Source organism: Eretmochelys imbricata, chromosome 10 (assembly GCF_965152235.1).
Source record: "Eretmochelys imbricata isolate rEreImb1 chromosome 10, rEreImb1.hap1, whole genome shotgun sequence".
In the NCBI taxonomy this organism is placed as follows: Eukaryota; Metazoa; Chordata; order Testudines; family Cheloniidae; genus Eretmochelys; species Eretmochelys imbricata.
Genome location: NC_135581.1, coordinates 20,125,562 through 20,152,552, shown reverse-complemented (window position 1 = coordinate 20,152,552; position 26,991 = coordinate 20,125,562). Strand labels below are relative to the sequence as shown.

General features: G+C 41.0%; 2 protein-coding genes across 4 annotated transcripts in view; one reads left to right on the top strand and one right to left on the bottom strand.

Annotated features, from left to right (window-relative positions):
- The window catches only part of NTAN1 (N-terminal asparagine amidase), a 31,307-nt gene extending 25,630 nt beyond the window's left edge, over nucleotides 1-5,677 (top strand). The window contains exon 11 of one of the 2 annotated variants that reach the window (XR_013347316.1): nucleotides 5,192-5,677. The gene's annotated coding sequence lies outside the window, so the exon portion shown is untranslated. The remainder of the gene's footprint in view (nucleotides 1-5,191) is intronic. The other variant, XM_077828288.1, reaches the window with a different exon arrangement.
- Nucleotides 1-26,991, bottom strand: part of PDXDC1 (pyridoxal dependent decarboxylase domain containing 1) — a 53,345-nt gene that overhangs the window by 12,011 nt on the left and 14,343 nt on the right. The window contains exons 5-17 of one of the 2 annotated variants that reach the window (XM_077828283.1): nucleotides 26,072-26,218; nucleotides 21,107-21,296; nucleotides 19,105-19,173; nucleotides 18,117-18,195; nucleotides 16,933-17,017; nucleotides 16,056-16,104; nucleotides 15,853-15,954; nucleotides 15,505-15,630; nucleotides 12,787-12,837; nucleotides 10,470-10,533; nucleotides 9,964-10,052; nucleotides 1,902-2,007; nucleotides 632-803 (exon numbers count right to left, since the gene is read on the bottom strand). In XM_077828283.1, the coding sequence (XP_077684409.1) occupies nucleotides 632-803; nucleotides 1,902-2,007; nucleotides 9,964-10,052; nucleotides 10,470-10,533; nucleotides 12,787-12,837; nucleotides 15,505-15,630; nucleotides 15,853-15,954; nucleotides 16,056-16,104; nucleotides 16,933-17,017; nucleotides 18,117-18,195; nucleotides 19,105-19,173; nucleotides 21,107-21,296; nucleotides 26,072-26,218 (1,329 nt within the window). The remainder of the gene's footprint in view (nucleotides 1-631; nucleotides 804-1,901; nucleotides 2,008-9,963; nucleotides 10,053-10,469; nucleotides 10,534-12,786; nucleotides 12,838-15,504; nucleotides 15,631-15,852; nucleotides 15,955-16,055; nucleotides 16,105-16,932; nucleotides 17,018-18,116; nucleotides 18,196-19,104; nucleotides 19,174-21,106; nucleotides 21,297-26,071; nucleotides 26,219-26,991) is intronic. The other variant, XM_077828284.1, reaches the window with a different exon arrangement.

Here is a 26,991-nt window from a genome sequence, read left to right as displayed (position 1 = left end):
TGTACCTGTAAACTTGTGTAGTGGGTGAAGTTTGAATAGTGATAGCAACCAACCAAGCTGGAGAAAATTTTGTAATGTTTGCAGTTGAAGGAAAAGCCTTTTTGGATACAGCAAAATTTCTTAAATAGCTTTCTGGAAGTACTGTATTGATAATGGCTCAGCTCTTTCTGACCACATAAGAACCTTAATGATAATGATATCCAATAGATGAGCAGCACTGTATTTGCCAAAAGAGACAAACAAGTTCTACTACTGTTTAAAGATAAACTGATTGCAGTAGTAGGCTAAATACATAAGGTACACAGGTACATTAACGTTTACTACAAATAATCCACAAGGCTGCTTAAATTCTAGTTGTTAACTCAATTATTTTTGCAAACCAGGTCTTTAGCTTCCAGGAAGTTCCAAACTCCTAAGTAATTTCACAAAATTCAGACATCCTCGTAAGAAAATGTAGTTTATTCACAAGTCAGTTCAGAAAATTGCAGCTGTGCCATAATCTGGATTTTGCTGGTCCAAAGGATCACTAGTGAAGAGGGCACTTATTCTCTCTGCTGAAGGTACGGTCTATCCAAGTATCTCTTGAAGTAAAGCTCAGACAATGTCATATCTGGAGCTACCTAGCACTTACCTTACAACACCCAGTCCTGGCCAGCTGAGGTCTTCAATATATGACAAGCCTACTGTTCTTTTCACTTCTTGCTCAAATTCCTCTCTTAGCTGCAGTGTGCATGTCAATATTGGTATCTTCATTTTTAAGCAATCCACCAACTGATCTACATCTTGCACTTCAGTTCCTAAAACTGAAGAGCTAATGAATTAGCATGTGAATTACTGAATTGACAGAGTTTTCATATTTTAGATGCGGTAAGACGGGTGCCATGGTTACCTATATTTATAGATAACCCACTTTACAAGCCAATCCTAAATATGATTTTTGAACATTATTGAATTATCTTAATCTGTGTGTGGAAGGCTGTTTTTCTTCAGCTTGCCATTCACTGAAAACACTCAACACATCAGATGGCTGGAGCCAAATATTAAGGAGAAAAAAATAAGCTAATTGTAATTCCAAGAAATTGATTTTCTGATATTATAAAGTAAAAATGGTAGTTAGCAACAGGAAATCCCTCCCTCTACAGACAAAAGGTTACAAAAAAGATCAGCTAGCTTCAGTTTTAATTACAAAGTTCAGTATCACCAAGGTTACTCATTAAACTGGAATCCCTTGTTCTGTCGTTTAATTTCTATAAAAGTTCTTCCCAATAGCTACCTCCATCTCTCTGTAACATCAGAGCCTACACCCTCTTCTATGAGAGAGAGGGAAAAAGTTTTCTTTTCAGTACTAAGGAAAATAACCAAGCTTTAATGGATACTATTTTCTTCTTCCAATTAGTCTATTATATTCTAAACATGGGCTCAGTTCCTGTGTCTAATCATCTGAATAAGCAGGCCAAATTCTTTCTTCATTCTGTAGGTAGATGAGAGAGGGAAAGGCAAGGATATTTCATCTCCAATGTTTCTGTATTCTGACAGTTTTAGACAGGAACACTACTCAGCTTCATACCTTGTTCTCGCCAGTAAATGTAGACAGTATAAATTAAAAGGCTTTACAGATGTGGTGCGACATAATGCTATACAAGATGACAAAGCTACTGGAAATTCAGCTACTTCTAACGTAATGGCTACCAAGGCACAACAGAATATTGAAATTGTTTTTGTAGTGTTAAAACATCCTCTCAATATCAAAATAAGAAAAAAAGTAAACCCAAGGAGAACAGATTTAAACATACAGATGTTTTACACATGAGGATATTTACGATTTTAAATACTAAATTCCTATTTTTTTCACCTTAGAATGAAATATCTATATAAGTGGCTAAATTAAGTGACTCATTTACCTGCAGAAGTCATTAATGGGCTAAAACGTACACATGTGCCTTCATCTTCTATTTCCACCACATCAACTCCACTGGCAGGCACTAACTGTGCCAACTGTTCACCTAGCTGAAGGGACAAGGCAAAATTAAAGGAATTTATTGAGCATTAATTTCTCATTATTGCCAACTTGCATTAGACTGTTCCCATAGTTTCAATGAACCATTTGTCTGTTAAATTGTCCCTAGTAAGGTTTCTCTCTCTTTACTTCTTAAAAGTTACCTATTCATTATTCCCTGAAGCATAGTAAAATTTTAGCTGTGAGCAAGCTCACAGCACCACCTATAAAACACACAAAAAAGCTGCATGCTTATATTAACAAAATGAAAACCTATTTCACAATTTCTAAGCAAACCACAAAATGTGTCATTTAATCAGTGGTTACTCCTCTCCCATAAAGCAGGAATATGTTTACTTCCAAAATAGTGAGTTTAAAAACAAAATCCTACACCTGTTTGTTTAAAAGTACATTTTAGTAGGAGTTCTACTAGTAGCAGTTGGAGACAAATACTGAAATTGTAGTATATAAAGGGAGGCTATTAGCCAGTAACCTACTCAGTTAAAAAAAAAAAAGTTAAAAGTCGTTTCAGATACTTAAGCTGCCATTCAGTCCACCGGCCAATTTTTGTGATTTTACAATCACTTAAAAAAAAAAAAAAAGTTTCTCCCTCCCTTTTGCTCTGTGAAAATTTTACACTAACAAGGGCTGCTTATACATGGGCTGCTTAAGTAAATGCATTAAGTAAAACATAGAGGGCTATCTGTCGTCATCGTTTGGTCTTATTTGTAATAATAGTAGATAAAACAGTGTAATTTTTAAGTTGGCAGCGTCCTGTTAATACAACTAAGATTCACTGTTATTTATAATAGCAAGGTCTCTTTTACAAATCCTTCATTCATAAAGTCAGTTGCAAAGCCACAAAATTTCTGCCAATTCATGCCAGAGGTACTTTCTATTGTTTTTATTTTGAAAAAATTGCATTTGCCAAGGTTTCTAAGTGGAATTTCATGCCACTCTTGACCCTGAGCATAAATGGGTTATGAAAAATTCAAAAGGAAAGTCAGCTCCTGTTCAACCCACACTAATGCTACATGCTGTCATCAATCAGTGGGATTACGTGTTACAGGGAAGTGTGATGGAAACATGCAGCATAATTTCTCCTTCCTGCTTCCTTGTTTCTCAACTATCATGTTTCCCAGCTTGGAAAGTTGTCTTTTAGCTCTGCCTCTTGACTTTCTAGTCCAGCTAGATTTCCAGGTGGCTCAAAGCCTCAAAATGGTTAGGGAAACAACTGCAGGTGGGCAGTGGTCAAGGAAGGTCATGGAGTACATAGAGGTGGAAAGACAAAGTAACAGGTGGCAAGGTTCCTGAACCAAATCCCCCTACATGTGTTCCATTGCATAGGATCCCTAACAGAACCTAGGGCTGCCCTTGTTATTGGGGTCACAAACAGGTTGGGAATTCAAAACAGCTCAAATAATTATTAGAGTATGCATATTTTATGCAATTAGAGAGATGCATTTTCTTAACATGTAATGCAACCCTTGCTCCCACTCTGAATGTGAGGGGAAAAAAGAAGAGGCATGCATGAATTCACACAAGGCAAGGCATGAATAAGGAATCTGTTTTGGGTAGGGAAAGAGGGTCCTGACACATTGGTAGTCTTGCTTCCCCCTTCCTCTAGTGCTTGTATAGTAAAAAGACTCGTAAGCTTAGCCCTGGTCTACACTAGGACTTTAGGTCGAATTTAGCAGCGTTAAATCGATGTAAACCTGCACCCATCCACACGACGAAGCCCTTTATTTCGACTTAAAGGGCTCTTAAAATCGATTTCCTTACTCCACCCCTGACAAGTGGATTAGCGCTTAAATCGGCCTTGCGGGGTCGAATTTGGGGTACTGTGGACACAATTCGACGGTATTGGCCTCTGGGAGCTATCCTAGAGTGCTCCATTGTGACCGCTCTGGACAGCGCTCTCAACTCAGATGCACTGGCCAGGTAGACAGGAAAAGAACCGTGAACTTTTGAATCTCATTTCCTGTTTGGCCAGCGTGGCAAGCTGCAGGTGACCATGCAGAGCTCATCAGCAGAGGTGACCATGATGGAGTCCCAGAATCGCAAAAGAGCTCCAGCATGGACTGAACGGGAGGTACGGGATCTGATCGCTGTATGGGGAGAGGAATCCGTGCTATTAGAACTCCGTTCCAGTTTTCGAAATGCCAAAACCTTTGTCAAAATCTCCCAGGGCATGAAGGACAGAGGCCATAACAGGGACCCGAAGTAGTGCCGCATGAAACTTAAGGAGCTGAGGCAAGCCTACCAGAAAACCAGAGAGGCGAACGGCCGCTCCGGGTCAGAGCCCCACACATGCCGCTTCTATGATGAGCTGCATGTCATTTTAGGGGGCTCAGCCACCACTACCCCAGCCGTGTTGTTTGACTCCTTCAATGGAGATGGAGGCAACACGGAAGCAGGTTTTGGGGACGAAGAAGATGATGAGGAGGAGGAAGAGGAGGAGGTTGTAGATAGCTCACAGCAAGCAAGCGGAGAAACCGGTTTTCCCGACAGCCAGGAACTGTTTCTCACCCTGGACCTGGAGCCAGTACCCCCCGAACCCACCCAAGGCTGCCTCCTGGACCCGGCAGGCGGAGAAGGGACCTCCGGTGAGCGTACCTTTTAAAATACTATACATGGTTTAAAAGCAAGCATGTGAAAGGATTACTTTGCCCTGGCATTCGCAGCTCGCCTGGATGTACTCCCAAAGCCTTTGCAAAAGGTTTCTGGGGAGGGCAGCCTTATTGCGTCCTCCATGGTAGGACACTTTACCACTCCAGGCCAGTAACACGTACTCGGGAATCATTGTACAACAAAGCATTGCAGTGTATGTTTGCTGGCGTTCAAACAACATTCGTTCTTTATCTCTCTGTGTTATCCTCAGGAGAGTGAGATATCATTCATGGTCACCTGGTTGAAATAGGGTGCTTTTCTTCAGGGGACACTCAGAGGAGCCCGTTCCTGCTGGGCTGCTTACCTGTGGCTGAACAGAAATGTTCCCCGCTGTTAGCCACGGGGAGGGGGGAGGGTTGGGGGGTAGCCATGCGGTAGGGGGAAGCAAAATGCGACCTTGTAACGAAAGCACATGTGCTATGTATGTAATGTTAACAGCAAGGTTTACCCTGAAAGAGTGTAGCCACTGTTTTATAAAATGTGTCTTTTTAAATACCGCTGTCCCTTTTTTTTTTCCTCCACCAGCTGCATGTGTTTCAATGATCACAGGATCTTCTCCTTCCCAGAGGCTAGTGAAGATTAGAAAGAAAAAAAAACGCACTCGTGATGAAATGTTCTCTGAGCTCATGCTGTCCTCCCACACTGACAGAGCACAGACGAATGCGTGGAGAAAATAATGTCAGAGTGCAGGAGAGCACAAAATGACCGGGAGGAGAGGTGGCGGGCTGAAGAGAGTAAGTGGCGGGCTGAAGAGAGGGCTGAAGCTCAAATGTGGCGGCAGCGTGATGAGAGGAGGCAGGATTCAATGCTGAGGCTGCCGGAGGACCAAACCAGTATGCTCCAGTGTATGGTTGAGCTGCAGCAAAGGCAGCTGGAGCACAGACTGCCACTACAGCCCCTGTGTAACCAACCGCCCTCCTCCCCAAGTTCCATAGTCTCCGCACCCAGACGCCCAAGAACGTGGTGGGAGGGCCTCCGGCCAACCAACCACTCCACCACAGAGGATTGCCCAAAAAAAGAAGGCTGTTATTCAATAAACTTTAAAGTTGTAAACTTTTAAAGTGCTGTGTGGCATTTTCCTTCCCTCCTCCACCACCCCTCCTGGGCTACCTTGGTAGTCATCCCCCTATTTGTGTGATGAATGAATAAAGAATGCATGAATGTGAAGCAACAATGACTTTATTGCCTCTGCAAGCGGTGATTGAAGGGAGGAGGGGAGGGTGGTTAGCTTGCAGGGAAGTAGAGTGAACCAAGGGGCGGGGGGTTTCATCAAGGAGAAACAAAGAGAACTTTCACACCGTAGCCTGGCCAGTCATGAAACTGGTTTTCAAAGCTTCTCTGATGTGTACTGCGCCCTCCTGTGCTCTTCTAACTGCCCTGGTGTCTGGCTGCGCATAACCAGCAGCCAGGCGATTTGCCTCAACCTCCCACCCTGCCATAAACGTCTCCTCCTTACTCACAGATATTGTGGAGCACACAGAAGCAGTAATAACAGTGGGAATATTGGTTTCACTGAGGTCTAAGCGAGTCAGTAAACTGAGCCAGCGCGCCTTTAAATATCCAAATGCACATTCTACCACCATTCTGCACTTGCTCAGCCTGTAGTTGAACAGCTCCTGACTACTATCCAGGCTGCCTGTGTACAGCTTCATGAGCCATGGCATTAAGGGGTAGGCTGGGTCCCCAAGGATACATATAGGCATTTCAACGTCCCCAACAGTTATTTTCTGGTCTGGGAATAAAGTCCCTTCCTGCAGCTTTTGAAACAGACCAGAGTTCCTGAAGATGCGAGCGTCATGTACCTTTCCCGGCCATCCCACGTTGATGTTGGTGAAACGTCCCTTGTGATCCACCAGAGCTTGCAGCACTATTGAAAAGTACCTCTTGCGGTTTATGTACTCGCCGGCTTGGTGCTCCGGTGCCAAGATAGGGATATGGGTTCCGTCTATGGCCCCACCACAGTTAAGGAATCCCATTGCAGCAAAGCCATCCACTATGACCTTCACATTCCCAGGGTCACTATCCTTGACATCAGCAGATCTTTGATTGTGTGGGCTATTTGCATCACAGCAGCTCCAACAGTAGATTTGCCCACTCCAAATTGATTCCCAACTGACAGGTAGCTGTCTGGCGTTGCAAGCTTCCACAGGGCTATCGCCACTCGCTTCTCAACTGTGAGGGCTGCTCTCATCTTGGTATTCATGCGTTTCAGGGCAGGGGAAAGCAAGTCACAAAGTTCCATGGAAGTGCCCCTACGCATGCGAAAGTTTCGTAGCCACTGGGAATCGTCCCAGACCTGCAACACTATGCGGTCCCACCAGTCTGTGCTTGTTTCCCGAGCCCAGAATCGGCGTTCCACAGCATGAACCTGCCGCATTAGCACCATGATGCATGCATTGTCAGGGCCCATGCTTTCAGAGAAATCTGTGTCCATGTCCTGATCACTCACGTGACCGTGCTGACGTCACCTCCTTGCCCGGTATCGCTTTGCCAGGTTCTGGTGCTGCATATACTGCTGGATAATGCGTGTGGTGTTTAATGTGCTCCTAATTGCCAAAGTGAGCTGAGTGGCCTCCATTTTTGCCTTGGTATGGTGTCCGCCAGAAAAAAGGTGCGGAACGATTGTCTGCCGTTGCTCTGACGGAGGGAGGGGCGACTGACGACATGGCTTACAGGGTTGGCTTCAGGGAGCTAAAATCAACAAAGGGGGTGGCTTTACATCAAGGAGTATTTCAGGCAGGACTTCACGGAGGGTTCCAATAAGAAATGGTGCACCTAAGTTATTGTTCTTATTGGAAAAATGAGGTTAGTTTGGCCTCTGATTGATACATGGCTAGATTTACCTTGCTGCACCTTCTCTGTGAGTGACTGCAGTGTGACCTAGAGGAATGAGTCCCCTAGACAGGGGAGGGGGGGGAGCAAATGAGTACAAAACAAATCTGGTCTATTTCTTGTTTTGATCCACTCTATCTTTTACATCTTTGGTTTAGCAGACGGTGCAGAAGGACTGCAAGCCATCCACATCTCATGGCTGCTCAGCAGAAGACGGTGCAATACGACTGCTAGCCATCCTCATCTCTTGCCTGCCCGGCAGAAGATGGTACAGTACGACTGCTAGCAATCCGTATTGCCTGCCTGCTCACCATAAGACGGTTCAATAGGACTGACTGCAGGACTAAAGAGAATGACCTGGTCAAGTCACTCCAAACTTAGTCCCTGCGCCCATGTCTGTCCAGGCGCTCCCGGCCGACGTGGCCAGGAGCACCTTGGACATGACGATGACGGCTACCAGTCATATTGCACCGTCTGCTGCCAGAAGGCAATGGGTTGCTGCTACTGTGTAGCAATGCCGTACTGTGTCTGCCAGCACCCAGGAGACATACTGTGTCGGTTACCTGAGTGGGCTCCATGCTTGCCGTGGTATGGCGTCTGCACAGGTAACTCAGGAAAAAAGGCGCGAAACGATTGTCTGCCCTTGCTTTCACGGAGGGAGGGAGGGAGGGAACGGGGGTCTGACGATATGTACCCAGAACCACCCGCGACAATGTTTTAGCCCCATCAGGCATTGGGATCTCAACCCAGAATTCCAATGGGCAGCGGAGACTGCGGGAACTGTGGGATAGCCACCCACAGTGCAACACTCCGGAAGTCGACGCTAGCCTCGGTACTGTGGAAGCACTCTGCCGAGTTACTGCACTTAATGCACTTAGAGCATTTTCTGTGGGGACACACACACTCGAATATATAAAACCGATTTCTAAAAAACCGACTTCTATAAATTCGACCTGATTTCGTAGCGTAGACATACCCTTAGACTGGAGTAAGGAAGTACAGTTACTTAAAGTTGTCCTGATTAACGCTGTTACATTGCGGATCAATTAGAGAACATGCTCGTTTAAAGTTGCGCAATGCTCCCTTATAATGTTGTTTGGCAGCCGCCTACTTTGTTCACTGCTTGCAGAAAGAGCAGCCCGTTGGAGCTAGCTGGTGGGGGCTTGGAACCAGGGTGGACCGGCAGCCTCCCATCAGCTTCCCGCTCCCCTAAGTTCCCTGTGCAGCAGCTGGCCAGCATGCTATCAATTGCCAACAGTTTAGCTGTCCCTTCTGCCACTGCCCTCTGCCTTGGAGCTGCTCCCGGAGCCTCCTACTTGCTGTGTGTGTGGGGGCGGGAAAGAAGAGCGGGGGGGCTAATATCAGGGTGTCCCCTCCCCCTGCTCCTGCCCCCCACTTACCCCATCTCCATAGAGCAGGGGGAAACACGACAGGGCTCAGGATAGAGGGAGCTTGCTAGCAGCAGCTGCTGTCTCAACTTGCTGATCTACTTAAAAAGGCAATGTACTTAGAGTGGAGTCAGCATACTTAAAGGGGCAATGCGCATCTCTCTCACACACTCACACGCAGGGTGTGCGTCAATGTCTGCCATACTGTCTCCTCTCCCGCCATTTGTGCTTCCTCGTAGAGTGTGAGCTACATTAACAACGATGTGTTAACCCTTGAGGCTCAGCTGAGTGCTTGTTCATCATTTAGCAGCAAGGCATTCCCTGGGAAATATCCCACGCTCTTATTTCACCACCTCAACCAAGTTTCACAATCATCATTGCTGTGTACGGTATCTATCTATCTATCTATAGTCTTTTGTCTGATGAAAAAAAATTCTCTGGAACCTAACCCCCCCTATTTACATTAATTCTTATTGGGAAATTGGATTCACTTAACATCGTTTCGCTTAAAGTCACATTTTTCAGGAACATAACTACAACGTTAAGTGAGGAGTTACTGCAGATAGAAAGTTTCAAAGATTGAGTGGAAACTGACATTTCAAATGGATGTCAAAAGTAAATCAGCTGATCTTGCAGTAGTTCTTGATGTGTCAAAATTACTAGTAAGCAGTTTAACACCTTAAATTTTAGCTTTTTTAAAATGCCTGAGGGAAAACTAAATTTATTTAATCTTAGTGGCCTAAAAAAAAAAAAAACCACACACCTCTTGAGGTATGCAAGAGTTAAAAGAATCAATGTTTTCATCAGAGTTTAAAATTCAGAATAATTATTTTGTACCTTAAAACACATGAAAGACACCGGGTTGCCAGTGCTTCAGACCAAAACCATCTTTTTTAATTCCAAAAACTCTCCGGGCTGATTTCACATAGGATACCAAATAGCCATTGGGTGGCAAGTGTTATCAGTCACTACTGACCTAGTCTGTTCTAGGTTATACATTCCCTGAGCCACGCAATCATCCTCCGTTTTACAAATCATTCATTTTAGTTCTTAAAAGAAATGAACCTCAAATCTTACCCACTGATTGAAGGTGTCACAAATATGTCTCTCATTGCTGGTTATAGGGTGTTGAATTGAAGATGCCGGTCCAGCATGTAGCATCTGATCTGAACCCAAAGAGACAAAAATCGCAGAGACAGAGTTTCATTTATTTAATTAAAGCAAAAGGCAGTATTTTTAGACAAACAACATTTTTATGAAATTTTATGAAATCTAAGAAAATTAAACTCTATTTGACCTCAAAAGGGTAAACGTGGGATTTTAAAAGATGTCATTCCAAAAGCAATTATAGCATTGAAATGTATGTATTCCAACAATTTGTAATCACCTTCCATTGTTTCAATGCAATGGAACTTTGCAACAAGAGTACAATTTATGAGGTGGTTCAAACCACTGCTGTATAAACAAAACTTGTTTTATGTTCAGACTAATAAGAAAAAGTGCACAATGTAATGTATTTAATAAAACTAGTTTCTTGAATTAATAGATCTGAAACCATCACGTTTTGTCTATAAATTACACACCTATATTTGGAAGTTCCAGGGAAAACTTGAATACCACTACAGGAGAGCTAAGTTCATCTTCAACCTAAAAATGGAATTAAAAAATCCATGTGGTTATGAAAACACTTAAAACAGCTTTATTGTTGTAGGTACAAAACTGACAGTAGAGACCGCCACATCATTTGGTTTTGTCAGTATTAACAATGTTCTAGTTTCCATAATGTTTTGACTCAGTAATAACAAAAAATTAGATCATAAAACTGTGTGTAAATGATCTGGAAAAAGAGGTAAACAGTGAGGTGGCAAAGTTTGCAGACAATACAAAATTACTCGAGATAGTTAAGTCCAAAGCAGACCGCAAAGAGTTACAAAGGGGTCTCACAAAACTCAGTAACAAAATGGCAGATGTTGATAAGTGCAAAGTAATGCACACTGGAAAACATAATCCCAACTATACATACAAAATGATGGAGGCTGAACTAGCTGTTACCACTCAAGAAAGAGATCTTGGAGTCATTGTGGATAGTTCTCTGAAAACTTCCGCTGAATGCAGAGCAGCAGTCAAAAAAGCAGAATGTTAGGAACCATTAGGAAAGGGATAGATAATAAAATAGTAAATATGCCACTATATAAATCTATGGTACACCCATACCTTGAATACTGCATGTGGTTCTGGTTGCCCCATCTCAAAAAAGGTATGTATTAGAAATGGAAAAGGTACAGAGAAGGGCAAGAAAAATGATTAGGGATATGGAACAGCTTCCATATGAGGAGAGATTAAAAAGAGACTATTCAGCTTGAAAAAGAGTCTACCAAGGGGGGATGTGACCAAGATCTGTAAAATCATAAATGGTGTGGAGAAAGTGAAAGTGTTATTTACTCCTTCACGTAACACAAGAACCATGGATCACCAATGAAATTCATAAGCAGCAGGTTTAAAACAAACAAAAGGAAGTACTACACACAATATGATCAACCTGTGGTACTCGATGTCAGGGGATTTTGTGAAGCCCAAAAGTATGACTAGGTTCAAAAAAAGTACTAGATAAGTTCATGAAGGATAGGTCCATCAATGGCTATTAGCCAAGATGGTCAGGGATACAAACCCAAGCTCTGGGTGTCCCTAAGCCTCTGACTGCCAGATGCTGGGACTAAACGACAGGGGATGGATCACTTGATAATTGCCTTGTTCTGTTCATTCCCTCTGAATGCATCTGGCATTGGCCATTGTTAGAAGACAGGTTACTGGGCTAGTTGGACCCTTGGTCTAACCTAGTACAGCCACTCTTATAGTCTCAATATATACACAAACATAGCAAAGTAAACTACCTCTCACATAAAAAGGGATTTTATTCTATTTCAGTTACAGTAGTTACACACAACTGAATTTCGGGCATTATAAAGTGAAAAATGTGAATACATTCACTGACAGGCATTTAATTTTTTTTTTTTAAAATAGCTTTAACTCTTCCTTGGTGCTCTATGAGCAAAGTTTCTTGCATAAATCTCTCTGAATAGATAATTGAGTTGTTCAGTGACATAAGTAGAAGCTATCAAGAACATAAATGGGGGAAGGTGGAATGGCTACAGTGGATCTCCGTAACTGATGAGTTCTAAAAGATTATTTTCACAAATGAAATTACTTTGTCACTCACAGTGATTTGTGGTCATTTGTTTTCCAAGAAAACTAGTGTGAATACAGTATTTATTCTAATATACAGAGGGTCAGATCAATAAAAATATCTGTTGAATAGGGCATCTTTTCGACTGAAACTGGATTAGAAGCAGCTGCATTAGAAATAACTAATTTAAAAACTAGAATGTTCAATTAAGATCAGCGGGTTTTTTTTTTTAAACAAACATCACTCTCCTGTATCATAACACCCTCACAGCAAGACAACTACTTTGTCTACAGATGTAAGAACATCCACACTATACCAACATCTGGCCAGGGTGCTGCTAAATTCATAGTCAAGAATGAATTTCAAATATAAAAAAGTGCACCATAAAAAATATTGAGTAAGTTTTAACACATTAAGTGCTATTCAGCAACACAGAGGCAGCCTCTGAGCATTATATCCATAACTTGTGTGTGCGTAGAGAGAAACAGCAATGGGACAAGGAATACAATCTAGGGACCAAGTCCTGCTATATGCAACTAAATTTATACAATTCCATTGACACTTTAAGGAGTAATTTCAGTAGTCAGAATGATACCACCACGACCAAGGCTGTGGGTAGGGTCACACATTTTTTAAGATAATCTGTTTCACAAAAATTTTGATATTTAATAACCACCAGTTGCTAAACTACTCCAAGTATTAAAGGCATGTTGTACCGAAGTTTTAATGAAATCCATGTTCTTCAAGTTTTCCAGCAACCTCTGACTCTAAAGAACAAAGAATAAAACACAAAGATTTTTTGGTTTGAAATTACTTTTCATGGACAGAGACAACATTAACTCAACATCCGTAAGTGTGAGCTTACATTTACAAAGTTTAAAGTTAGGATGCTACAAACAATAATCTTTGTCTAATTAATATTACTAATATCATGGAATTTCAACAGTATATTATTTAGGAAAATGGTTTATTGTAGGACTCAAACATGTGCATATATGTATACACCTAAGCTTTGTAGATAAAATTTACATTTTATTTAGTCCGTTCAAAAGACTGTGGATGTATAAATTCCCACATACTAATGGGAGAAATTACTACCTATGGACTACAGTCAGCCTGTGGATGCATGTATACAGCTCCCATTAACTTCAACTGGGCATTAAACACCTGAGAAGAATTAGGATCTACGTGAAGAACAGAGGAAGTAGTAGTATAATAATCTATCGGTTATGGTTAAGGCTATGTTTTAGTCACGGGTATTTTTAGTAAAAGTCACAGACAGTAAACAAAAATTCACAGCCCATGCATGACCTGTCCATGACTTTTACTATATACCCCTGACTAAAACCTGGGGGGTGGGGCTGCCGCGAGTGCTCAGGGAGGGTAGCCCAGATGTTGGGGGGTGGGGGCTGGCGGGCTGCGGGTCCCCTGCTGGTGCTGGAGTGGGGGCATGCGGCCAGCTGCGTGGGAACCCAGCCGGTGCTGGGGGGGGGGAGGGGCGGGGGAGGGTAAGGGGGCAGGCAGCAGTGCATGGCCCAGGACCCCCACTGGTGCTGTGAGGGGTAGCAGGCTCCCAACCTTGGTCCACACCTCCCCTGCACAGTAGCAGCAGAGTTTGGGTGTGGGAGGGGGCAGGGGCACGGGACAAGATGAGGCAGGCTCTGAGTGGTGCTTACCTGGGGGGCTCCCCGGAAGCGGCGACATCCCCCTTGCTTAGGTCCTAGGAACCTCCATCCAGAGCACGGGTTTTGCAGCTCCCATTGGCTGGGAACTGTGGCCAATAGTAGCTGCGGGGGTGGTGCCTGCAGGTGGAGGCAGCACGCAGAGCTGCATGGCCACGCCTCCACCTAGGACCTGAGCGAAGGGGATGTTGCTGCTTCCGCGGAGCCCCCCAGGTAAGCGCCACTCATAGCCTGCCTCACCCTGTCCTATGCCCCAACCCCATGCCCCCTCCCACACCCAAACTCTGCTGCTGGGGGTGGGGTGGGCACGGTGGCCCGAGACTGCCGCAGCAGTGACCGGTGCGACTGGTGCAGGGGCTGCCTGAGCTGCCCCTGAGCCAGGTGCACCAGCTGCTGCAAAAAGTCATGGAGGTCATGGAAAGGCACGGAATCCGTGACCTCCGTTACAAAGTTGCAACCTTGGTTATGGTCAAATATTATACATGAGAGAGACTGTCTAGCACACACTACTGTGAATCTCATTGAAGAGCTATAACTTCCAAACAGTTCTTCCCACTTCATTTAAAAAACCCTCAGTACTTCCATTTGGAACCCCTTGTCTCAGTGATTTATAAATTACTATTTATTATTTCCATTACAGTAAGCCTAGAGACCCTCATTGTGCGAGGCTCTGTACAAATACATAGTAAGAGACTTTTCTATACCCTGAACAGCATACGTTCTAAATAGAAAACACAAAAGATGGGGGACAGGATTTACTGATGGGGAATTGAGGCACAGAGATTAAGTGACTTGCCTAAGGTCACACAGGAAGTCTGTGGCATCGCCAGGCACCAAACCTTTTAAGTCCCAATCCAGTGCATAAAACAAAAGGCCATCCTTCCTTTAAAAGTAAAAATACTCAAGGGCTGCCTTGAAAGTAAACTTTACAACCAATTTTAGAAATCTGATTTGATTCCATATCCTCTGGGTAAGTTTTCAGTCTGAAAGGATCCCACTACATCTTTAGATTCCTTTAAATAGTTTTGATAACCAAACTGCTTCTTAAACAATGTCCAACAACAACAAAAAATGTAAAACCTATAAACGCCTACCTGAGTCCTTTTCTAGTGGGCATATTAAGGCGATGCCTTACTGCAAAAAGTGGTGTTTTTTACCTTGAGATAGCGATCTCAATGCAAAATCCTAGTGGAGACAGGAGATGGGTAGTTTTTATCTCAGCGTATCTAGTCAAGGTCTACCCCATACTCCTCACCTGGGTTTTTACCTTGATGTAGCTAGTCAGGGTAAAAACTACCCATAACCTGTATCCACTAGGATTTCCCATTGCAATTCCTAACTTTCCTCTCTCCCCGCAAAGACGACATACTCGAAAAAGAATGCCAATACTGTAGCTGTCAACATGGCTGGTCTTAGTATAGTATGCAGTAATATAACACCTTCAGAATATTTGGTAACAATTCTTGCTTTATTTCAGATCCGCTGCACTTGTTTCTGAGATGCTTCATCATATTCAGAGATGCATTTAAAATGGTTATCAAAGTGCTCTTAAATAAAGAGGTGAGTAACTATACAGTGCTATTCATGCCCAGATGACAGTAACCAAACCAGACACTGCCATTTAAACTAAATTTCTGTCTGAAGAATGAACTTATTCAAGTAAGATGGTAGAAAGATCCTTAATAAGATCCCCCTGCCCACTCTCAGAAAAGCAAAAGTTTGCATATCATTTGAAGACGAACTACTTCTTACCAGCTGAGATGCATGCTTTATTCTCTCAACAATCCCATCATGTCCCAGGTACTGCAAGGATAGCCACAGGGGCAGGGCACGGAGTTTCTCTACTGGCTGACTTGATGTTAGGCCTGCAGCTAAGGACTAAAGGCAAGAAAGAATACTGTCACTGAATAACTAAAATTTCAACACAATCTGATTCATTCTAACGCTATGAAAGGACAAAACGTGTCACAACATTAACAGAAGGATCTTTTGCAACTTATTGTTTCTTTAGGCATCTATAAGGAACAAAGAATCAGGTCATGGTTGCAGTTTTGAAGTCTCTAGTATTTAAATGTTCATTCAAAAAAAAGTCAAAGCTACCAAAGAAGGATCCTCATGTCTGTAGAGTGTCACTGCAGGTACTGCTGGGAGACCCAACCAGGAACCCAGAGTAAGAGTCATGCTGTCACATTTTGTTGCAGCCTAAAGAAAAAACACTCAAGTTTATTATGGGCCACCTACATTTTAATTATGTAACAACTTTAAAGTCTAGAGCATTATACTTATGATACACCAGTACATACCAGTACTGAAGAGGAGACATAACCTAAAGCCAAAGTTGCCAAATTCACTCTGGAAAGGAAAACAGTCTTAGCTAAATTAATTATTTACAGCTTTTCTTCAACTAAAAGGTAGCGTTTTCATGCAGTTGTATAAAAGGAGGTCATTGTTGTTCATGTATTTTTTACTGCACATACAGTAGAGACTGCAATTTAATATTCCAGAATTCAGACAACTAAAATTTCATTTTAGTCTCGATATCAGTCCAACTTTTTAGAAATATTAATCCATCCTGTGCTAATCATACTTCATCAGTAGCATTCTGTCAATGATTTATAGCACGCCATAAATGTATGGTACACAACTGCGTACAGTGGTAGCTCAGGCCAAATAGGTAACAGGCTTTGCTCTGAAGGCCTCGTAGTCTAAAAGCAGGGGCTCCTCTAATAACACTACTTATGCCGTTATTCCTGTTCTAAATCATGCTGCCTATTGCACCAGTTTCCTTAGCCACCACATGTCCTCTACTCCTCTAAATCTCATCTCTTAAAGCACTCCAGCCTCCCTTCACTTCTTCAGTAATCCCTATGAACTGTTACCTTATGTCTTGTCCAAGCACTTCAAAGCAAGGGCAGGCTACTCACATCTATATACTGACTCCATGCCGAGTAATTACATATACATGAATAACCTTTTGCAACAAAAAGTGACATCTGCAGGGCTCTACACTTTGTAGAGTGGCAAATTTATGTTGGCATATAAAACATTTAATAATAGCAAAACATGCAGAGTCAGCTGTGGCCATTAGAGTATGTTAGCTATGGAATTAAAAGTTGCTCCATTATCGGAAGTTTCATTAGTGAATATGATTACACAAGAAAGAAGTCTCAAGTTCTGTACCCTTCTACATGTAGCCACATGTTATACTGCTCACAGAGTTCTTTCAGTCGCCCAAGTTTGTCTGTATGACCTGCTCCTGGCGTACCTGAATTAAAAGGAAAGAAAAGTCACTTTAAATATCAGATGTGTAAGTCAGCAAACAAACTTTGATTGTGCATTTAACTCTAGATCTACATTAGTAAATAACTCCAAATAGTGTTTAAAAGGTCACCTGCAGGGAGGGAAGAAGTTTGGTGTCCTCTTTTTTTTTTAAATTAATAAATTAGAAATTCAAGTCTTATCTTCTTGATGGACTCATGAAGAAGTGAAGAGAGAGATCGTGCAATTAGGACATTGGATACCATGGAAGTTCAACGTGATTGACTGAGAATGTGATTTTTATTCATAGTATTTAAAGCTCTATTTTCTTCTTATCTATGTAATTAAAAGTACTTGGGAGCAGGGCTTTGGAGCTGTGCTCCGGCTCCGCTCCAGCTCCAGGAAAAAACCTGCAGCTCCACTGCTCCAGAGCTGCTCTGCAGGCTCTGCTCCAAAGCCCTGCTTGGGAGACTAGATGTCATAAGCATTCAAAAACGCAGCCATTGTGATTAAAAAAAGTTCAATACACCTAATTCATCAAAGAACAACCTTGCCAAAATAAAGAAAACCCCTATTATTTCTAAAGGGAAAAAGCAAACACAGCACTTTCTTCCCACCTCCACTTACCAAAAAAACAAAAAACAAAAACACCCACAACCCTCTTTCCTCACTAAAGAAGAATTTAGATGTTTGCTCAATTATTCATTCAGAGAAAGTTAATTTTTGAATGTAATGGCATGTACAACACGATAGAAAGGTTCTTGGTCAGCTCCAGAATCCCATTTTTCAAAAGCTAAGCTATGCTCACTAAGGAGCAAACTGCGGCGCTCTAAGTCATGCAAGCATGCCCGCGGACATAAACAGAACTACTTTTATGAGTAAGTTCTCATGAATGGTAATAACATTGTACAATCTGGTCCTAAGTCACTCCTTTAAATAACTTCTTGGACAGCTAAATATTATGCAGTCACTATGATATTCTGTATCAAGAAACCAATGATCTACTCTAACACAAGTCATCAATATTATCTACAATTCCAAATTCTAAAAAAAAAAAAAAAAATTTCTAGGATACTGTTTTATTCCTATCTGCTCAGGATACTTACCAGCATTGGCCACGAGTAATAGTGGCAGCTTTCCAGATTCAATATCGTCTTTAATCAGTCTGTCCAATAAAGCAACATCCTGTCACCAATAAGAAAAAAATATAAACACTGCATTAGATAGACAGTACATAATATGTTCCCGTTGAACTGGAAAATTGGGGTTTCTAAAAGTAGCATAGGATAGTATCCTGATATTTTAAAAGCTGATCCACTGATTAAATTCTTAATACCTTGTTGTCTGAATTTACGATTTCCCCATTTCCACATAGCCACAAAGACAAAATAAGTCAAATACACCATAAATACACAGATAAAGTAGGTGCTTTTAAATTCAGAGTTTTGAATTTACACTGGACATAATTCTACTGAAGAAAACTATTTAATTTATACTCCTTCTCTTAAGAAGCATAGACTCAACAGTACTTTCCAATGCTACAAGTTCAGAATGTCTTTCTATTGACTTCAATGGGAGTTATATTGGATCCTCATATACTTAGGGTTCTTCTTTCAACTCTAAAAATCAGGCTTTTTTTTGTAACACAAACTTCCGCGGACTTTTATCTGTGTGAATCTATTAAAACACAAGGAAAAGTTTAATCATTCATCACAATGGCATACACAGCAACAAAAAGAAGTTTAGTGTTCAAGCCTAAACTTCTCCTTTAAAAATTTACCTCAGAGGGTCTACATATATCCAGGGTTTCAAAACTAGAAAGCCCTTACTGACTGCACCAAAATACATACTGCAGATAATAAGTACAGAGTTCAGGATACAAGTGCTACACGTATTTCTGATTTCATTACATTTAAGAGATTAAGGCCAATTAATAGCCAATGTTCTGTTACATCTACACCGAGAAAGCTCAGAGGATGAAAAAGTCAAACATTCACCACTCTTTCCTAACAACATTCTCAAATCACTCCTTAATAAGCCTTCTTCAAAGCAAAAAGAAAAGGTCAGTTTAAAAAGACAATGCCCAAAACTTACCATCTGATGTTGGGATCCAAACATGGTGTTACAAGGCACGCGGCACATACATGAAAGGGGCAACCCAAGCTGCAATGAGAAAGATGGAATTTGAACAACTCACACATGATTTATGTTACTTATTTAAACTGCTCACAAAAATACAAGGAGGAATAAAAAAAAGCCACTGAAAGAAGCAAACACATAGTGACAGAGGCTCTGCTACCAGTGATTTTCCTTGCATTTTAAAAATGAGTTTTCTGCTAGAACTTATGATCAGACTAAGAGTGGAGAAAAGGAAGAGAGTGAGACCACTGTAAAGTAACAAAACAGTTGTAAAATAACAGTTAGTTTTTAACATGAGTAAGTGGAAGTAGACAATAAGTCAAACCTGGACATTTTTCAGAGTTTGTATCTTGTATCAGGGCACAGATAAAACACTAATCTTCACCAGGGAAATGAGGCTGCTCACAGTGGACTCAATCCTGTCCAGCCCAGAGCAATTTGGCCTTAATCCAGCAAACGTTTAAGCACATGAGTAGTCCTATACGTGGTGTGTGTATATATATTCACTTATGCAAAATTATTATTGTATAGTAGAGAGTTAAGACAAGAAATTTTCATACAATTTATGCTATATATTGCATGTATTTTTACAACATGCTGTTGTATATAATGTCGGCCTTTTTTCAAAGATTAAATTTAAAAAACACAAATTTCTCTTACTCAGGACCTATCTACAAGCTTGCTATTCCAAGTAAAAATTCAGTGAGATTACTTTTTCCCAGGAATATTTTTCTGCATCCAAGTTCTTTGAAAAAATTAAAGTTCAACAGTAAATTGAGACATCTTTCACTAACACTTTAGTGATAATACAATTTCAAACAAGAAGCTCGTCATGCAAAAGAAAATGATTATTATACTGAAATGTCTACATGAAACCAGGAACAATCACGCTTTAAAAAAAAAAAATATATCAGATACAATTGTTTCATATGAAAAGTTCAGAAAATTCCTCTTTACAACTCTCACATCACTACTGCTGGAATATAAAAACTGTGTGCAATCAGAGATCATCATCTTGCTGTCTAGATGAATATTGTAAACTAGAACCCTATAGCTCCATTCTGGGCTATTTTAGTTTATTCCCAATATATTTATGTTCTTTTTTGTGTTTTGGAATTGCTTTGGAATCTTATAATTAATAAAGCAGTCTTACAAACGATAACATTATGTTTTGTATTATTGTTTTGGCAGATTTTTTGGTTGGCTTCAGGGCATGGTTTCTCCTCCTTCCTTGGCTGCCTTTAGGACAATCTTATTTGCGATTTTCATTTGTTTATTCATACATCAGTTGTTACTAACTTTGGTTAAAAGATAAAATTTAGACATGTCAAGGAAGTTGTGCTTAAAAAAAAAAATCAGACCATTAGGACAGTACAAGAAAACTTAAGTTCAGTGTGCACGTACACACGCACAAACTCATAAAAAAACCAAACAAACAAAAAAACCCCCCACCTCTATAAACGCTATTTCTTCCATAAGCCGGAAAGGCAGAGAGAGGGAGAAGGGTATTTCTGTTATTTAACAACTTGGAAGAAGCTCAGGTACCAGGATGATGAAGGCCATGTGAATGCACAAATAAGACTGTTGCAGACAGCATGTTCAGCCCCCTGCGAATCAGAAAGCCTCACTTTGCTCTAAAAGATCCTCTCTGGTTGACAGAGTATCACTGGCAAACTCTGAGTAAAGCCCCACTGACAGCTCAGCCGTGGATGCTCCAGAATGGCGATAAATGAAGGACCTTCTAGTTACAACAGGGATGGAAAAGCAATCCTCCACCCACCCATTAGCCACCCGCAACGGCCCACACAAAAACATGCTACTACTACAACAGACCAGCGTCTACCTGTGAACCTCTAGATCTACTCTCAAAATCTAGCTAGGCTACCACGAGGCATGATGAGGCCTGCAAGTTTCTATATGCAGCAAAGACTCAAAACTTTACACTAAAACTACTTACCTGATTGCAGAGAATTTGGCCCAAGCCTGTTCTGGCTGCAGAACTAATGTATATAACAGGCTGCTTATTATATAACACATTGAATCCTTCTACTGTGTAGTCTTCGTAGCAAGAGTGAATAACAAGCCTACAGACTTTTAAGAGACCTTCACGATCATCTTCATGGTAATAAGCTGACCCATTTTCATACCTGTAAGACAAACCAACAGAAACAGTCCCAGTTCAGTTACTGTGTGTAAATACTAAGCAGTTATAAAAGTGCTTTCCATCTCAGGCTATGTCTACACATAGGGAGATGTCTACCTATGTCTACACATAGGTAGATACACTGGAGAGTAGGGATAGGGGCCAGAGTGACCTAGACAAATTGGAGGATTGGGCCAAAAGAAATCTGATGAGGTTCAACAAGGACAAGTACAGAGTCCTGAACTTAGGAAGGAAGAATCCCATGCACTACTACAGGCAGGGACCAACTGGCTAAGCAGCAGTTCTACAGAAAAGGACCTGGGGATTACAGTGGACGAGAAGCTGGATATGAATCAGCAGTGTGCCCTTGTTGCCAAGAAGGCCAATGGCATATTGGGCTGTATTAGTAGGAGCACTGCCAGCAGATTGAGGGAAGTGATTATTTCCCTCTATTCGGCACTGGTGAGGCCACACCTGGAGTATTGCATCCAGTTTTGGTCCCCCAACTACAGAAGGGATGTGGACAAATTGGAGAGAGTCCAGCAGAGGGCAATGAAAATAATTAGGGGGCTGAGGCACACGACTTACGAGGAGAGGCTGAGGGAACTGGAGTAATTTAGTCTGCAGGAGAGGAGATTGAGGGTGGATTGGATAGCAGCCTGAAGTGGGGTTCCAAAGAGGATGGAGCTAGGCTGTTCTCAGTGGTGGCAGCTGACAGAACAAGAAGCAATGGTCTCAAGTTGCAGAGGGGGAGGTCTAGGTTGGATATTAGGAAACACCATCTCACTAGGAGGGTGGTGAACCACTGGAATGGGTTACCCAGCGAGGTGGTGGAATCTCCATCCTTAGAGGTTTTTAAGGCCCAGCTTGACAAAGCCCTGGCTGGGATGATTTAGTTGGTGTTGGTCCTGCTTTGAGCAGGGGATTGGACTAGATGACCTCTTGAGGTCTCTTCCAACCCTAATATTCTATGATTCTACACTACCGCGGTAAGTCGACCTACGCTACGCAACTCCAGCTATGTGAGTAACGTATTAGGAGTCGATGTAACTTAGGTTGAGTTACCGCGGGGTCTACACTGTGGGAGGTCAACGGGAGAAAATCTCCTGTCGACTTACCTTACTCTTCTCGTTGGGGGTAGAGTACAGGGGTTGAATGGAGAGCGATCTGCAGTCGATTTGGCGAGTCTTTACTAGATCTGCTAAATCAACTGCTGGTGGATCGATCTCAGAGCATCGATCCCTGCCATAATGTAGACCTACTCTCAGATACTCTATGAAGAAGAGGTACATCAGTATAATCATTGACCATATAAACTGACGCATAGAAAGGCTAAGTAATTAGCCCAAGACCAGAGTCAAAATTAGACCTCAGGAATTCCTTGCTTCCAGTCTTCTGCTTTGTCCCTGCTATATTACATTTATTGATTTAAATAGCATCTGAAACAAAAGTATCCAAGTGCTGTTATATGTTAGTATGTTCTGGCTCCTCATTAAATTAGAAGCTCTATTAAACCCCAAAAGATTAGAAATAAAACAAAGCCAAGATAGAAATCAGATGAAGGGCAGATCGTTAAGTCTAGTTTTATAAGGTTTTAATTTATCTCCCCCATCCAGTCCAGGGACACATCATTATATCACAGGAGTTTGTGTCTCCAGGAGAGAAAGATTATGAAAAAGAAGATTCAGTGTATCATGATTCTGACACAAATAATGGAAGTGACCTTTGGAGAGCTAAAGAGAGGGTAACGGAAAAAAGAAAAGAAAAAATGTATTTACTAAGGACAAGGGAGAGCACAGTAAACTATGTTGGCACACACCAAGATAAGTAACTATGAAGCCTACTTTACATTCTATTTCTATTTACAGTTAGAACAAAGTAGATGAGGGGACTTGGGCAAGAAAACCACTCTTTAAAATCCTCAAAGTTTGCGAAGATATTTTCTCAGACTTAAACGCACTTAGTAAAGCCACCAGATCATAAAATGTAGATGGAAACATTTGCGGAACAGGAAAGATTTTTCACTTTTTAAAAATTCCATTATAAAAAAACCTCAACAAGTGGGTATGGCTCACATCTATAAGAATCATAAGAGTCAGTGAGGAAGATGCAACATGATGCAGTTTCAAAGCAGAATCCTATAAAATCAGAGTGAAAGATACTTTTTTTTAAAATAGAATTAAACGTGGACAGGATATTGCGAACTTTAGTATGAAGGCACTACCAAACAAATCCATAATACCCAACGTTACTCATGTCCTATTTTAACACTCCTTGAAATACAAACAGACAGACTGCCATTTAGTGCAGTTTATTTAGTACACTGCTATGTCTACTACCTAGGAAGTTGGACTACTGGACTACAAATTTGTACTAGCAGTTAATTTGTTTCTCTCTCTCTGAACGAAGGATTTCAGCTTCAGCAGTGATATGCACACTAATGTTTAAAAGCCAAGAAGAGACAACGGGGGAATTAGGTATCTAATAAAGGTATGTCAGTTCCAGTGTAAAGAAATATAGCCACCTAACTAAAATGAAGGGACAACAGGAGGAAGAGTAGTACAGGTCTGGATTTATTAAGTGACATGGAAGTTGGATTTTTGCTACATCATTTATGTCCAACATGTATGTCAATAGTCCTGAATAACCTAAAAGTCACTCAGTCCATCCCTCAGCTTAAATTTTTAAATCCTGCAGCATCCAGCCTCACCATAAATTACCCAAATGACTCCTAATGAGCGACATTCCATCATGCTTTATGGTAGCCATCAAACCTTTTTGGAGCTGAACTATAAGGTAAGCTAAATGTATTTTTAGAAACATTTTAAAAATTATTCATAGACTTTTTTGGATATACCATATAAATGCAGTTGTAAAACAAAATATACCACTCATCTTACCATACACACCTGTTCCAAGGTCCAGCAGGTATTCACGTTTGATGTGAAATCACTGCTGCAGTACATATTAGGTGTCAGAATGGGACCAACTGCTCCTCTAAGACTGGGTATTAGGACCATCAATACATAAACTGTCAAACAGATGGATTTCTGCTTAACCCATCTGCATCTCATCTTTGAGTCATGTAATCTAGCCTCATACCCATGTACAGTTTCAAAAACTTTTTAAGACACACAAGAGTTTACTAAATAGCTAAATACAGATATTCATTCATCTTATGTTCTACCAACTAGAGAATGCTGATTATCTTGGCGCTACAGAAGATCCATTTGTCACTGTGTGCAGCTAAATCAAGCCCTCATTTATTATCTATAGATGGGGATAATTTGTAACTTTAACAGCTCTGTGGCTGGATCAGTTTTAGTTATTTCCTTTATCGCTTCATCAGTTAATTTAATGAGAAGCCTGTGCCTTATTCCTTCCTCCACAGGAAGGCTCGAATGATTTGATATTGAGACATCTAATGGACAATATATCCTTTTCACATAAAACTAAGATTCCCATTAGAAGCCCCCAAAACCTAAAGAAATGTTGTGATATTAAAGTGAAACAGTTCCCGACTAAATTTGTTTTAAATTAAAGCTCCCTTCAGATTCTTGGTGTGTGCTCATATAAAAGCCCTGAGTATCATTAATTTCCCCTCCCCTTGCTAACTTGGCTTTTATAGTACTGAATATTTTAAAACTCCGTTTGCAGACACTCATAGCTAATCACACCTCTGTGTAAATCTGCTTTGTTGTACCATTCATCTTTGTCAGTGCTTTAGACAATAATCCTATCAGGAAAGAGACCAGTTATCAGTTTGTCACTGACCATCCACTACATACAGCATATAATAGCCATATACGACAATAGCCAATGCTTTCATGGCAGGGGACTGGCATACGCCATTCTCTTTTGAGCCAGTCAACATAATTTCCTGTCAAGGGTTCCACTGAACACCATGTGGTATCCCGATTACCCTTCTTGCTGTCTGCAAATTAACATCCTGTATTTTACATCATGTCCAAACCATGATAGTCCAGGGTTAGTCATTCAACCCAGGTTTCAAGAACTGCAGGGATAGGGCATACCTCTAGATTACCATTAAATGAGATATCAGCGAAGCTTTGTCCCACCCAAAAGTTATTTCTTTAACAAATGGGAAATATTTCCCACATTAGCAGCAGCCAGATTTCCATTTTAATCTATAAATCAGCCAGCTCTGGCACCACATACATTAAAGCATATCTCAAGACTAAGGCACTTTGAGGAAGAATCTTACATGAAATTAAGCCATACAAGGAAATAACCTAGCTGTTGGATTAAGTTTCTTTGCAAATGAAGTATTTCTTGTACTTTTCTTTCCCCTCAACTAATGGATTTAAATTACAAGTTCAGGTAGACCTTCAGGAAATATACTCGCTACACTGAAAATTACTCAGCTGTTCTATATGTAAAGACTAAATGAAATCTAAGGCAGAACCAATGAGAAGTTCACTGGAAGACCTCTTTTTAAAGAGTTACAAAGCTCAACAGCATATATATGCTTATATAAATGGATATTCAACCATCTGTCTACCCACTATCGTACTTTGGCCCCTAACTCCATTGTAAATTCCTTATAAAAAACGACTTTTATGACTGGTATATTACTGACAAGTTCTTGGCTTGAAAGAACAGTGTCCTGTAAACAAGTGTGCTGTATTTAAGACCTTTCAGTGTACCATTAATTTAAGGCATAAGTCTATCAAGATAACAAATCGTATTTCAGACTTTTTTTAAAAAACCATTTTTACTACCTAACTGTACATAATAAATAAGCAATTCATGACCTACCTGAAGAGTCTGCAAAGCCACAGAGTGGTATCTGAAAGGATTCTAGTTGTAAGATTTCTCAGCCTTTCCCTGTTCAGCACTGAAATATAAGCTGCCAGACTATGTCCCAGTAAAGCCATGTGCCCCTGTTCTCCAACATTCTGAAGTCTGCAAACCAGAAACATTGTATGAGAATAACTGTCAGTTTGATACATGTCATGCATATTATAATGGGTTTATGTTTTCTCCTTTTACTGGATATGCCCAGATTGTCATAGAACTGGTTGAGATGCAATATTTTCTTCAAATATGTATCAGAATGAAGTATAAAAGAGCCACGTATACACTAGAAGAAAAGGTGAATTTCAACACATTAATTAACATGTTAAAATCAGAGTAGACACGGCAGTTGTAGTTTAGACACCTTTTAGCTGCTTGAGCTAAACCCTGAAAGGGAGTATAGGGTTTATCTCAACCCACTAACATACGAAAACTGTAACTAACATTTTATTGTAAAATGGTAGCATGCATTAAACATATGCCTCGGCCTGGTCTACACAAAAAGGAAGTCGACACTATGAAACTTCAAAGTTTAGACTATATCTTTCCTCATCATTATTATTTACATAACATTTTTAATCTTCAAACTCTTTTGCAAATATTGATCTTCCACACTCCTGTCCAGGTACGGTGGCAAATAGCATCACTATTTTATGGAGAAATGGAAGGAGAGAGGTTAAATGTATTGCCCAAGGTTACAAATAAATCAGTGTCAGAACAAGGACTAGAATGCAGTAACTCCCATTCCCAGGCTCAGACTACCCCGTTTGAAATAAAAAATATCCATATGCAGAGATACTATGCAACTTGTAATTTACAAATATATTATATCTGATGCAACTACAATTCCTGAAGATACGTCAAAAAATTAGGCTTCCTCA